The sequence below is a fragment of the Hyperoodon ampullatus genome (assembly GCF_949752795.1).
Source record: "Hyperoodon ampullatus genome assembly, chromosome: X".
NCBI lineage: Eukaryota > Metazoa > Chordata > Mammalia > Artiodactyla > Ziphiidae > Hyperoodon > Hyperoodon ampullatus.
Genome location: NC_136913.1, coordinates 40,750,038 through 40,765,643, shown reverse-complemented (window position 1 = coordinate 40,765,643; position 15,606 = coordinate 40,750,038). Strand labels below are relative to the sequence as shown.

The 15,606-nt window shown below is 37.8% G+C and overlaps 1 protein-coding gene across 1 annotated transcript in view; it reads left to right on the top strand.

Moving 5' to 3' along the window:
* EFHC2 (EF-hand domain containing 2) overlaps positions 1-15,606 on the top strand; it is a gene marked incomplete at both ends in the record, with an annotated part of 179,715 nt that overhangs the window by 25,973 nt on the left and 138,136 nt on the right. The window contains 1 exon segment of the mRNA XM_079727614.1: positions 588-776. Coding sequence (XP_079583740.1) covers positions 588-776 — 189 coding nt within the window.

The following is a 15,606-nucleotide window of genomic DNA, read 5'->3' as shown; positions in this document are numbered from 1 at the left end:
TTGCCAATCCTTGGTAGCATTATCTAGGCTTTGCCCTCTCTGCCCAGATCCTCAGAAAAGATGGGAGGGGAGTGGGGAAGAGGGAGGGCAAGGTTCTACAATTAGGAGGAGAATGTCAGCTCTGACGAATTTCCTGTGACATTTACTTTAATGAGGAAAAGACTTTATTCTCTGTTTTGATGAAAATAATATTTAGACTTCTGTGGGAAAACTGTTACATTTTTACTCTGAGGTAAAGGAGTTGTTTTTTTTTCCTGTTTACGTTCTTGGCAAATAAGTAGAATAGACCAATTAGCAAGCTAATGTCCTAAATGTTCACTTGCAGTAATAATTTTTAAATGTTTTAAAATAGCATGGAGCATTGGGTTTATTCTTATTGCTTTTCAAGGTTTTGAATTTGTTAAAATGAATTGAATTTAAAATGAGACACAACTTTATGATGAAGATTGATCATAATTATGTGCCACTCTCATTTGCATTTTGTAATGGGAAAATAAATGATGGGAAGTGTGTTTACCTTTTCAAACAAATAAGAAAAGTCACAAAGAGTAACTTTGGCCATTTTATGTTGTCTCTTGTGTTCACAGATGGGAAAAGAGAAATTCCACAAATCTCAACATTGGGGCTTTTGCAACAATGTTAGGATGCTGGTGAGTGAAGATAAACCAGGAATAGGTGGAGAACTGCTTCTCAGACAAAAGATAAAGCCAAAACATAGTGTATTTCCTAAAGGAATGGGAACTGATTCACCATCCTGGGTGGCTTTTGATAAACAGGTAAGTCACATGATACTGGGAGAAATGCAGTCTTAAAATGTTCCATGTACTAAATATTAAGTAGATGTGAGAAAATAAGAGTCCTCAATGTAAATGTAAATGTTCATCTGAAATGACACATTCTAGAACAAAAGTACCCTAAACAAAGCAAAGTTATCCCTGCTCCTGTTTCTGACTAGGTACATTGGCTGCAGGATGCTTAATGTTCATCACCTTTCTTGGCTAATACTTATCAACCTTTCTCTCATCTCCTGCCCTGGACAGGATAATGTCCTTCTGTAGACTATAAGAGTCTGGTCAGACTGCCACTTTTGCTTAGTGATTGCCATTAACTAAAGAATTTTGTTTGATTCTGAATGTGCCATTGAATACAACGGGAAAATGCCTTCTCTTCTTTTCTCCGTACTAATTATGGTTCCTCATCCCTGAGGACCATAGGGTGACATGGCATGAATTGTAGAAGTGAAGGAAAGAGGTGCCATTATTAGACAAGAGTCTGAACTTTTTAGTGATATGTGTTTGTATACATAACACGTGCACGTATACTGGCATATTGACAATTGTAGAAGGCGATCCTTTTGAGTATCTTAAAAAGAGACTAAGATCAAAGGGAAAAAACCCAAGGTAACCAGTTATTTCCCACAAGGCAGCTATATGGATATGCTCTGTTTATCACACAACCTTGTATCACAGCCCCATGGTCTGTTCTCCAAAAAAGAACTTGTTATTAGATTATTTAGGTCCTGTAATTAAAAAATAACTCAGGACTAAAGAATTCAAACCATAGTATGCTAAGTTTACCAGGAAGTTTTTAGCAGCCTTAGCATGGATTGGTTGGCAATACTTTGATTCCAATTAAAATGTCTTCAAATTTGGTAGAAGTGATATATCCCATGTCATCTGAGTTAGGGTCAATCAATTAGAGCACATATTTCTTTTGAAGCCCCATTCTGACACTTATGGAGGTCTAACAGACCATGGGAAAGCTTCTTTCCTGGGAAACCATCTCTACTTTGAATGTGGACCAATATTTCTCTTTTTTTAAAAATTATTTTCAGTACCTGGCTTAGTGCTGGACCCAGAGTTCAGAAACAATCTCTGGGCTGACTGACTTGGGTAGATCACGCATGGCTTCCTGTTAACATCAATCTTATAGGTGTTTGCACATCACCATTCTAGAATATTTAATTTGCAAGGGTCAAAAAAAAGATTCTATTTTTATTTCTTGTGTCAAAAGGAGGGTATTGACAATAGTGTAATCCACCACTGAATAAATAATGTAGGCCACCATATATTAAACTATTCTCTTGCATTTAAAGTTGAAAATTCATTTTATTTCATGTTTTTCTCAGTATTTAATATGTGCCTTTCGAGCCTATTTTATAGCCCTTTAATTACTTATAAAATTATGTAGAATATTTCATGAAGTTGGAATAATTTTAGCTTTAAACTACTTGAGAAAATGAAGAGCTTGCTCATTTCAGGCCTAACTAAATGCGACATAATTCTTTCAGTTATTTTGTTGGTCAACTTCAATTAAATATTCATTGAGCTTTAAATGAGACACTAAGACTATGAAATATTTACGTGCTCTGATGAGATTGTGAACTACAGATTGGATCCTGGTTAATACCCAGAGCAAATTATAAAGCACTTTCTGCATTTGTGGTTCAACAAAACAAGTCAACGCCTGTTAATCATTTTTCTTGAAAATGAGACACTTTCAACTCGTTGCCAGTTTTTCCAACAGCTTTTAATCATAGCAATATACCTAGGGTTCCATTCTCAAACAATACAAAGTAGAAATAAAGGCAGTTCTTTGGAAAGTGCATCAAAATTAATATTTGCAGTAGATGCTCTTGGTGCCCACCCAGACCCATGATAGGGGTGGGGCACCCCTCCCCCACAGCTGTAGCAAGTGCTTTGGCAAACAACTCACACCTGTAACCCTCCATGGAGTGTTGCTCTTGGCCAATGGGCATTGCATCACCCAGAGAGGTAACCTGGGAGGTTACAATGGCCCCTTCATCACAGGACCGGGTAGCAAATGGCTGACTGATTTGTCAGGGGTAAAAGGCTGAGCCTCTTTAAGGTGGGACAACTCTGTGTCGTGATTTAGGCTCATAGCCCCTTGTGGTGTTAAGCCTCGGCAAAGCTTCATGTGAGAATGCATCCTCGCTTGGATCATTTCTCTTCCTTTGGCTGTTCCCCTCACTCCCTTACAGGTTTCTCCCAAGAGTACGCCCTTAATAAATCACACGCACCTAAATCCCTGTTTTAGGTTCTGCTTCTATGGAGCCCAACCTAAGACAATGTTCCAGTTTCTATCCATAATTCTAAAAGTGACCATCAAAATGCTCTGCTCAGGCAGACCATCAAATTACAAGCAGAAAAGATGCTATTTGCAGTCACGCAAAAGAGCCAGCATTTATCATCCTGCCTGGCCCTCATGGCAGACATTTCTAGCTATTTATCTTTTCTTCTCTCTCCCCTTCATTCTTATGGAGAGAACACTAGTTTTATCAGGCTGGAGATGTGCCCACTTACAGGTGTTCACCTCCGCCAGGCTCCCTGCAGCTAGGGCTGGCCACTTGGCTCACTTCTAGCCAATGATATGTGAGTTAAGGTTTATTGGGTGGGGCTCCTGGGAAAGGTATTTTTCTAATTAAAGGAGTCAGGCTCAACTGGTATGTTTTTCCTGCCCTTCGCCCTGCCTTGTTTTCCTCTCTGGAACTAGGACATAATTCCTTGGGGGCACATCAGCCATCTTGTGACTGCAGCAGAGATAAAGGGAATCTAGGGCCCCGATGGCATCATGCAGCCACTGTTTCAGGCCTGGGCTGTGTCTCTCGGGACTTCTTGTTAAATGAGAAAAATCAGCCCCTATTTCAGAGGTTCTCAACCCAGGGAGGCGTCTAGAAATGTGTGGAGGTGTTTTAAGTTGTCACAGTGACGGGGAGCAGCACTGGACTAGGGTAAAGCAAGTGAGGCACTTGTCTTGGGTACAGAATTTAAGAGGCACCCCAAAACTCAGTAATCCGCCAGATAATATTTTAATGAAATCTCTTAAAAATTAATGCAAAAAATTCAGGTTGAATAAAATGCCCGCATGTTATAATAAAGACAGGATCAGTAACTGCCATGCTGAGCCATACTGGAGCCTGAGGCAAAAAGAAAAGTCAGTAGCACTGATTCCATATTTGTTTAACACGGTGGTATTTTGTTCATCATGGATTTCTGGCATTAGTTTTGATGTTTTAAATTGCCTCGCCCTAGGGCCAGACCTGACCCAGAGGTGCTGCTGCTATTTGAGTAGCTGGGGGCCAGCCTTGTATTTTACATCCTGCACCGTGGGGAGGGCAACCCCCCACCGGGCAGAATATTCTGCCTAAAATGCCAATACTGCTCCCATTGAGAAACACAGTCCTAACTTGCTTAAAACCCTTGGCAGTGGGAGGATTTATGCAAATAGCCAAACATAATTTTGCCTGATACTGCACCTACTGCCCAAAGACTGGTTATTTCGTTGAATTCATTTAAATACAAGCAAGCACATATTCATTCAACCAGTTAGTTCCAGTCATCATCCCAGCACCTCTATCAGGAAGAAGCAAACGTGGATGATTGTTCTCATTTTATAAATGAGGAATCATTGGCAAGAAGTGGGGCAGGGGTCAGGGTTCTGATTGTGGCTTATTCACCTTATGCGTCTGAGCCTGAGTTTCCTTGACCGTGATGTGGGGCTTGGCTAGCTGGTTGCTAATACCCCTTTACCTCTAGCAGTCTCTAAGTCTTCAGTCTTAGTCTGTGGCACGTAGTCTATGATTACAGGGAAATTCATCCTAGAACTGAGCCCAGACCCTGGATCTCCTGGCCTGGGGCTCTTTCTAATTACATCAGGCACCTACTGCTTCATTGTTGATTGAAGTTGGGCACTTAGTAGTTTATAATATGCCGCCGTTGCTATCGTTACCTGCTTTTATAAAAAAGTCAGACTAGTTAGAAATACTCAAATGACTGAAGGTTTTTTAATGACTTTTATCTGGATGTTAAGCATCATTTACATAGACTACAATTATACACTCATTTCTCTTCATTTGTCAATGGCTCCTAGTTAGCCTAATTTGTTGGCTGATTTGCAAATGACTCTATTATAGTAAGTGGCAGGATAAAGGTTGATCCTATGGGGTATGCATGCATTTAGAAATATTTCATTTTTTCCATCTACTGTATACATAATAATTATAATCAAAACTACTGACCACAGAATTAGAATTTTAATAACTGCATTCATTGACATTGAGTTTATGGTGAGCTGATTATTTAGTACTGTGTGGACCTCTATGCTTTGAACAATATGAAAATAAAAATTTTAAGTATAATTTGATCTCTTGGGTCACCTTGATGTATTTTTTTAATTGAACAAGTTGGTTTATTATTCCTTGCAGTGAGGGAAAACATATACCCTGAGTAACTGTGGGATGTCTAAATAAGCAGGTGTTAGAAAAGACTTACTATAAGATTTGGGCTTGTGTTAGGTAATTTTGGAGAGGATTGAAGGAAGTGAGGCCTTGCTCTGGATTGGGTGCTCTCCAGAAGCGGGGGTACGTCTATGACTGTGTATCTTTTTTTTAAAATTGAAGTATAGTTGCTGTACAATATTATGTAAGTTACAGGTGTACAATATAGTGAGTCACAATTTTTAAAGGTTATATTCCATCCATTTACGGTTATTATAAAATATTGGCTATATTCCCCACGTTGTACAATATATTCTGGCAGCTTATTTTATACCTAATAGTTTGTTCCTCTTAGTCCCCTACTCCCAGTGCCCCTCCCCACTTCCCTCTCCCCACTGGTAACCACTAGTTTGTTCTCTATATCTGTGAGTCTGCTTCTTTTTTGTTATATTCACTAGTTTATTGTGTTTTTTAGATTCCACCTATAAGTGATATCATACAGTGTTTGTCTTTCTCTGTCTGACTTACCTTACTTAGCATAATGCCCTCCAAGTTCATCCATGTTGTTGCAAATGGCAAAAATTTTCATTCTTTTTTATGGCTGAGTAGTATTCCATTGTGTGTGTGTGTGTGTGTGTACACACCACTTCTTCTTTATCCATTTATCTGCTGATGGACACTTAGTTTGCTTCCATAGCTTGGCAATTGTAAATAATGCCAATGTGAACATTGGGGTGCATGTAACTTTTCGAATTAGTGGTTTGGGTTTTTTTTCAGATACATATTCAGGAGTGGAATTGCTGGATCCTATGGTAGTTCTGTTTTTAGTTTTTGAGAACCCTCCATACTGTTTCCACAGTGGCTGCACCAGTTTACGTTCCCACCAAAAGTATACGAGGGTTCCCTTTTCTCCACATCCTCACCAACACTTGTTATTTGTTGTCTTTGTGATAATAGCCATTCTGATAGATTTGAGTTGTTATCTTATTGTGGTTTTGCACTACCCTGATGATTAGTGATGTTGAGCATCTTTTCATGTGCCTGTTGGTCATCTGCATTCCTCTTTGGAAAAATGTCTATTCAGTTCTTCTGCCCATTTTTTATGACTGTGTATCTTAATAAATCTCATTTATGGGGACAGCAGACTAGAGTGAGGCTACATCTGTAATTGGGAGAGAAGCAGCCGTCACTCCCATGAGCTAGGACAGGAGGATACTTGGCATTTTGTGGCTTGGACAATGTTTATGTTCTGTCTGTGTTTAGATGTAGCTATGGAGTGGTCTGTTTTTTTGGTCTTGATCCACTGTGGTCACAGAGCAGCCTTGTCTGAGGATGGTATTTTCTGGAAGTGTTCATGTTCGGCAGGAGAACACCAAGACTTTGCTGTGGCTGCCAGACCAGCTTGTAGCAGCACCAAGACCAGCTGATAGTGCCAGGCTGGCTCCTGCACGTCAGGGGCTGCTTTTCTCCTTACCCAATACCAGCCAAAAGTTTTAGTTTTCCCACGGGGGATCAAGGAGTGATCAAGTAGGCTAGAATTTTGTATTGGCAAAGAACAATACATGACTACAGATCCTTGAAGTTTTGCCTAAAGCCAATTAGGAATGTTACAAAATATAATCAGCATATATAAAAATAAAATACAATTAAAAATTTAAAAATAACTAGAGAATGTGTCAGATACTATACCTTTAAACCATACCCAAAAGGTCAAATGAAAAATTTCTGTATGTTTATGTAACTTTCAGATTATCTGAAACCTGTTAGAATCATTTCATAAAAGACACTGATATGTATAATTATAACACAATGTGATTGTAATACATTGCCATTTAAATCCCATATTTTAGGTCACAGTTACATAATCTTTAGCTACTTAGCTTTAAAGATGAAATCAAAAGTCTTGCCTGAAATTAAACATGTCATACCCCAAATTCTCAACTGTATATTCTGCATCTATTTCTAAAACACAAAATTACCTTCTTTAAACTTATGTTAAACTGGTAAAGTTTCTAATTTCATCATGCATTATGGCTTTCTTTAATCTTTTGAAATTCAGAAGGCATTTAATAAAAACCCCCAAATCTGGAATAAATGTTTTTGGAATAAAAAGAATGAGGTTCATAAATGAGTCTCTGACTGAAGAAGAGAGAGTTCTTCCTCCCCTCTTTTCTAAAACCTAGAGTGTGGTTACCAGGCAAAATTTTAAGACCCTCCCCTCAGGGTTATACTTTTTATCAATAAGTAGGCCTGTGGCTGATTCTCATTAGCCCAAAGTTAAAATTGTCTTTTTGAGCTTAAACCTGAGTAGATACCACTACACACCCTTTAGAATGGCTATAACTTAAAAAGACTGACAATACCAAGTGCTGACAAGGATGTTAAGAAACTGAAACTTCTATATATTCCTGGAAGGAATATAAAATGGTACTGCCATTTTGAAAGACAGTTTGGCAGTTTCTTAAATAGTTAAACATATGCTAACACATGACTTGGTTAATTCCACTCCTACATATATTTCTAAGAGAAATTAAAACATACGTTCATGCAAAAACTTGTATGTGAATGATTATAGCGTCATTATTCATAATAGCCAAAAACAAGGAACAACCCAAATGTCCATCAGCTGATGAACGGATGAACAAAATGTGGTATAGCCATACAATGGAAACTATTTGTCAATAAAAAGAAACTACTGGTATATAGTACAATATGGATAAACCTCAAAAACATACTAAGTAAAAGAAAGCAGACACAGAAGACTTCATATTGTATGATTCCATCTATCTGAAATTCTAAAAAAGGCAAATATATCAGAGAAAGCAGATCAGTAGTTGCCTGGGTTGGCAGTGGGAGAGGGAATGTTTTGGGGGTGATAGAAGTGTTCTAAACTGGATTGAGGTGATGATCACACAGGTCTATAAATTTATGAAAAGTCATTGAACTGTATACTGACAAGAGGTGAGTTTATGGCATATAAATTACAGTTTAATATATTAGTCTAGGACTGCCATAACAAAATACCATAGACTGGGTGCCTTAAACCACAGAAATTTATTTTCTCATAGTTCTGGATGTTAGAAGTCCAAGATCACGGTGCTGGCAGGGTTGGTTTCTCTTAAGGCCTCTCTCCTTGGGTTGCAGATGGCCGCCCTCTTGCTGCCTCTTCACATGGCTGTTCTCTGTACATACTGATTTTTTTTTTTGAACACAAAAATCTTTGTCATGTATAACATTTTAGTTCACAAATTAGGAACTGATAGTTACTGTTTGATTTGTTGACTTATACTTTAGGCTGATTTATATTTTGATATGAATTTTTAATCTATACAGTAATGTTTATTTTTTAAAAAGTACTTCCCTCTCTGAATTCAGACCAGCCCCAGGTTTATTGGAAACATTTAAAAGATTATTTACCTTCCTGAATTTTGTATTTGCAGGATTCTACCCTATAGTAAGCTCACCCTTTTTTAACACTGATGGTGGGTGATGGTACAAATACTGACTATATAATCTATGTTCTTTTTTAAAAAAATATTTTTGAAATAATTTTGTACTTACAGGAAATCACAAAAATGGCACAAGACAGTTCCTGTGTCTCTTTTCCCAGCTTTCCCCAACAACATCTTATACAATTATAGTACATTATCAAAACCAGGAAATTGACATTAGTATACTATTAAACTTGCAGACCTTAATTGAATTTCACCAGTTTTTTTTTTTTTTTTTTCGGTAGGCGGGCCTCTCACTGTTGTGGCCTCTCCCGTTGCAGAGCACAGGCTCCGGACCCGCAGGCTCAGCGGCCATGGCTCACGGGCCCAGCCGCTCGCGGCATGCGGGACCTTCCCGGACCGGGACACGAACCCGTGTCCCCTGCATCGGCAGGCGGATTCTCAACCACTGCGCCACCAGGGAAGCCCGAATTTCACCAGTTTTTACATGCACTCATATTTCCCCTTCAGTTTATAGTTCTATGAAATTTTATCACAGGTACGGATTCATGTAACCACCACCACAATCAGGACACAGAAAACTATTCCTCTAGGATTTTGTTGTTTGAGTCTTTATTTTAATCAACTTTACTGAGGTATAATTTGTATATGATAAAATGTACCCATTTTAAGCATACAGTCTCATGAGCTCTAACAAATGTATACACAGATAACCCCACCCCAGACACCATATAGAACATCTCTACCACCCTAGACAGTTCCCTCATGCCCCCTTCCATTCAGCCCTCCTCCATGGCTCTGACTTGCATCACTATACTTTTGCCTATTCTTGAACTTCATATAAATGGAATCTTATAGTGTGTCTTCTCGGGAGTCTGGCTCACTGTTTGGGATTTAAGATTTGAGGCACAGCTTTGATGCTGTGTATGTATATAAAGAAAGTGCAGCCAATTCACATGTAATAATTCACCATGGCAGATTTCTGGTTACTTTTATAATTGTTTTTCATTCTCTGGATTGATATTCCTTTATTTTTAAACATACTGGATTTAATTTTTTTCAAATAAATTGCTCTCCTAACTCCCTTCAGAGGTTTAAAAACATTTAGCATTGTTAATTTCTAAATTTAAACATGTTAGAATTGTTCATATCCTTCTACTTATTTTAATTATGCTCCTCTATTTAAATACCTATTCTGAGTATGAAATTCATTGTGGTGTTTAGTGTGGTAATAGTTCTTTTAATAAAGAGGATTCTTCAGGGACACATGTCATTATCATAAACCTTTTATCAGAGGTACAAATAATTGAGGGTGCATGGCTGTTCATTCTAGGACATCAGAAATGGGGAGGTGGCAGGGAGGGCATGAATTCCACATTATTGAAAGGGGGACGGAAATGCTTATCTCCATTCTTTTTTCAATGTTGTCCCATTTCCTTTTCTTATATCCCATCTCTCAACCTCCTTAATCTTTCCCCTTCCATTCTTTTGACCTCTTTCTCTATTTCTTTTTCTCTCTTATTGGACTTCGTCTGTCTCTTCATCCTCATTCTCTTTCCTTTCATGCATTTTTATTCATCTTCCATCATGTGTGCCCTATTTAACTTTCTTCCCTTTGCCTGCTTTGTCTTCCTCTGTCCCAGGCCTTGCAATTGCTGACTTCTCTTCTTAGGAAAGTAGAATCATCATCATCATCATCATCATCATCATCATCATTATTGCCAGGGTCTTTTCCTTTCCCTTTACCTCTAGGATTGAACCCAGGGTATGTATGTCTCCCCAGATGGAGCATTGTTTGAATGAACTTTGTGTACATTGGTTGGGGTATCCCTTGGGAACATGGTCCTCCTGCAACACCCCTGTAATGGGAGGCTCTCTGGTGTAGTGGAGAGAGCAAGGGTTTTAGACAGATGGGTTCAGAACCTGGATTTACCATTTGTTACCTATTTCATCTGAGCTATGTTTTTAACCTCTCTTGGTCTTAATTCCCTCATCTGTCAATTAAGAGTAACAAACCTATCTTAGAGTTGCTGTGAGCATCAGATGGACAATGCACATCAAGTGCCCAGCTCATCGTATGTAGTCCTGAAGAATTAACTCTCCTCCTTTGCTTAAGGCCTGGCTTATTTTCTTACGTGGGGTAGGGAGGGCGGTGTTCCTAGGGAAAGTGAAGCATAAGCTGGGACTATCCCAGTCATCACCTGTGCTGCAGGATTCTTGCATTTTTCTTTGGCACAAATTCTGCCATATTCCAGAAGAATCAGTTTGGAGATGCCACCATTGAGACCAGTGAATTCTAAAAAGTAGCCATTAAGCTATCGATGCATTGCTCTTTCCAGTTGTTCCCCAGTGTTCCATTTATTCTGTGGGTATTAAGGTAGTTTAAAAAGTCTTCTATTGTTTAAGAGAGTTTGTCATGTGTCTTCTATTTTAGCAAATTCACTTAATGGTCTTTTAGGGGAAAGGTGATAAATAACTACATTTATTATTGTTTTACTTTTTCACTATTCTGAACTAATAGCAGTCAGTAATAGACTACTACAATTGTATTTACATTCCGATTATTCTAAACTCAAAGATTTTACACCATTGTCATCTAGGTTCTAGAAACTTCATGTAGGCCCTTTTATGTTTATCAAAATTTTACTTCCTTTGTAGTCTACCCTGTTGTTTCCCTCCTTTTTAGCCTCAAATATAAAATCTGTTTTTGAGTGTATTTTATTCTATCTCTGGTTCTACTTGTTGATTTTTTTCATCTGGTGTTTCATGGCATTTATTTATGTTTTTATTTTAAACTTTTTATTGAAATATAGTTGATTTATAATATTATATTAGTTTCAGGTATATAACATAGTGATTCAATACTTTTATAGATTGAATTGCCATTTCAAGTTATTATAAAATAAATAATGGCTATATTTCCCTGTGCTATACAATATATCCTAGTTGCTTATTTATTTTATACATAGGTGTTTGTATCTCTTAAAACCTACCCTTATTTTGCCCCTCCCCCTCCCCACTGGTAACCAGTAGTTTGTTCTCTATATCTGTGAGTCTGTTTGTGATATTAATTCATTTATTTTATTTTTTAGATTCCACGTATCAGTGATAACATACAGTATTTGTCTTTTTTCTGACTTACTTCACTAAGCCTAATACCCTCTAGGTCTATCCACATTGTTTCAAACAGCAGAATTCCATTCTTTTTTATGGCTGAGTAGTATTCCATTGTGTGTCTGTATATATCACATCTTCTTTATCCATTCATATGTTGATAAACACTTGGATTGCTTCCATATTTTGGCTATTGTAAATAATTCTCCTGTTAACATTGGGGTGCGTGTATCTTTTTGAATTAGTGTTTTTGTTTTTTTCAGATACATACCCAGGAGTGGAATTTCTGGATCATGTGATAGTTCTATTTTTAGTTTTTTGAGGAACCTCCTTACTTTCTTCCATAGTGGCTGCACCAATTTACACTCGCACCAGCAGTGTACAAGGGTTCCCCTTTCTCTGCATCCTCACCAACATTTGTTATTTGTAGACTTTTTGATGATAGCCATTCTGACAGGTGTGAGGTGATGTCTCATTGTGGTTTTGGTTTGCATTTCTCTGATGATTATCAGAGCATTTATTTTTACATTTGTGTTTGAATTTCAAAAATAAAGCTGTTTTTCAATTCTGGTCTAGTTGGCTTTTACAGTCAGCTTTATTAATTGAAGCTTTGGTTCTTACTGATATGTAATGGGGATAATATTATTAATGTGTGTTCCCAGCTTTCTCCTTTTCCCCACACCCTGCCTGCTGAACAAAAATTTGTCTTTGCTCATTCCACTTCCCACCCCCCACCCCCAGCTCCATCCTCTAAGGATTCTTCTGAGTTTTTCAGTCAGATTCTCAGGCTTTGGGGGATGCAGAAAAGGGAGAAGGGCTGGAAAGAGCTGGGAGGAGGAGAGAGAGAGGGAGAGAGATGTCTTAGCACTGATGGTGAGGAAATGTGAGACTGACAAGACTTGAAAAAGAGAGGAAAGGCATTTTTGTGAGAAGTGGAGATGTGGAGCATAAATTGGATCACCTTTAGAGTTTCTTCAGGGAGCTAAGGTGAGACAGAGTTTTCAATTGCTGTTGGTTGCTCAGCCTTTTCTTGGACTATATTACCATGCTGGGCCTGGTCCACATTGGCTTATTATTTGAGTTACATCTAAATGTTAAGTCACTAAATTATACATTTTTGTTTATATTTAAACAAGTAAGAGAGCCACCATTACCCTCTGTCACTGATCAGTTGACCCCACTCCTCTCTTGTTTCCCTCTGAAATCTCCCTTTCATCAGTCTCCTTTCAAAGGCCACTGCTGCTATCCTATTTCATATCTTTCATCCAGAGAGTAGCCTCTTCAGTGCCATCCCTGCCTTCAATCTGATTCCCCTTTCAACTGCCCACTCTGCTACAGGGTTAACTTTCTAAAATATTTAGAATCCTTTGACTTAGCTTTGCATGGCCTGGGGACCACCTGTCTTTTGGCTCTTGTACCTTACTCATCTCATCTCCTCTGCCACCCCTTCCCCACTCAGCCCTCAGCCACACAAAATGACTCGCAGGACCCCACATACCATATACTACCATGCTCTTGTAACTTTGTACATGCTGTTCCCTCCACAGAGAATGCCCTTACCCACCTGTCCACGCATGCAGTTCTTCTTTCATCTCTCAGCCTTGAAGACTCATTTCACTTGTCACCTCCACTGTGACGTGTTCTTCTTGATGCTCTCTCAGGTGGTTCGCACTTCCCCCTCCTACTGGAGCATTTTCAAACCCCTGTTAGAATAGCCCTGTTACTCTTCTCTGTGTCCTTCACTGAGCTGGAGTGTGCTGGGGATTTTGTGGCAGTTCAGGACATAATGCTTAACCTCTGAAGGTGGCCTCTGAAGCTAGGCAGTGTGAGTTCTAACCCCAGCTGTCCTATTCTCTTATCTCGAGACCTTGGGTAAATTATTTAACTTCCTAAACCTTGACTTCTGTAAAACAAGGATCACAATATTACCTATTTTAGAGCTGTGTTGTGAGGAGTAAATGAGATAGAGTGTAAAAGAACTTAACACATTGCCTGACCCATTATAACTACTTAATCAGAGTTGGCTATTTTCATTTATCTTTGAATTCTCAGAGCCTAGCACAGTGCCTGACACATCACAGGTGCTCAGCGATGTATACTGAATGGCTTTGTAAGAATATTATTTTGTCTCTCCTAATGGCTTTTCACTTTATCTCCAGCGCATTATAATTATTTGGAGGTACCATTCCCTGTTTTGCAATTATTTGCATATAGTCTAATCTCCCTTACTTGACTGTGTAATCCTTGTAGCTGGAGAGATTGTTTTATTGAATGCTGTACCCTCCGCATAGAGCTTTGAACTTAGCAGGTGCTCTGTAACTGGGTTGGTCTGTGTTACTTTGCTTTTGATACAGGAGCCTTTCCATATGAAGTATCCATTTTGTGATCTCAGCTGTTGATGCACTTGTGGGAAGTAAGTGACATACTTTGAAACTAGTAGGACAATCTAATGTACAGGGGAGTCCAGTTTATTGAGTAATTATTAGAAGTACAGAACAGATTCTTTCGATTGGAGGAGAACATAAAAGGCATCTTATCTAAGCATCTTTCTTCTTACTCTTTTGGGAGGAATCCAGCCTTTTAAAGTACATAATATCTCAAAATGATGGCAAGAAAGAGTGTTTTTGCCTCAGGTCCCATTATTATTCCCTCTGAATATATATATATATAAAATACTTGGTAAATTATATATATATATATATATATATATATTTACCAAATATTTTTCTTTGTCTTTTATATTGTAGGTGCTGTTTTTCTTTTGTATCTTTAATATTGAATATTTGAATATTCATTTTTCTCTATTCAGTTTATAAAACCCCATGATTAGCAATGGGATTTCTGTTGGATAGGGTTACCCCCTTCTTTTCAACCTAATTATTTTTCCAGGAAGACTTATTTTTAAGCAGTGGGTCTGAACCTCTTCTCTTAGTAATATCAAGTGTTTTTAAATTGCCTTGCCCAATAGATTCCATAAGGATGTGAAAAGACAATTTTAGATGTGGTTTTGACAGTATTTTTAAGCTTCTAGCTTTGCATCCTACACTGATTTATATATTATTCAGTATTTTTATACATTCATTTTCTCTCCAAAGTGCTGTTATATATACATAATTTTCTTAATCCTTTAAATAGTGCTGCACTGTCCTGTGGTGAGCAAGTGTTGATTTTCTAATTTTTGCTAAAAGGTTAAGCAGGGAACAAAGACTTTAAGTGGTTTGCACCAGTTATATGGTTAATTAGTGATACAGCTACAAGAATAATATTCTAGCATTCTAGTCACATCTTTTTCCCCTTTTATAAACCATAAAATCAGGTCTTAAGAAGAAGCAGACAAGTAAAAATAAATTTGATGAATGTTTATGCTGTCCATATAGGTTAGGTGCATTTCATCTTAAACCCACCCTAGATTTAGTCATGAAGATTTGAGCATAAATTATAAATGGATTCATGATGATAATATTTTTATAATATGAAAAATTTCTGGAAATCATCTTTCTATAGTTTGTATTTTTTGTCATTTATTTATTGAATTTACCTTTATTGACCATCTCTTATGTTCAACAAGCTAAATGAGATTCAGATTTGTATAACTTGAATTTTCTAAAATGATATGCCTATTTAAACACAGTATCCATAGGAACATAAATTTATCAAAAAAAAGTGAGGAAAAAATGAGAATTTGGAGTGAGATTATAACTTAGGCATTGATATTTAGATGAACCTCTCCACCTTCACAATCCCAATTAAAATGACTTCAAAATTTTTAAATACGGAGAAACCATAATAGTGTTGGAGGCCAGG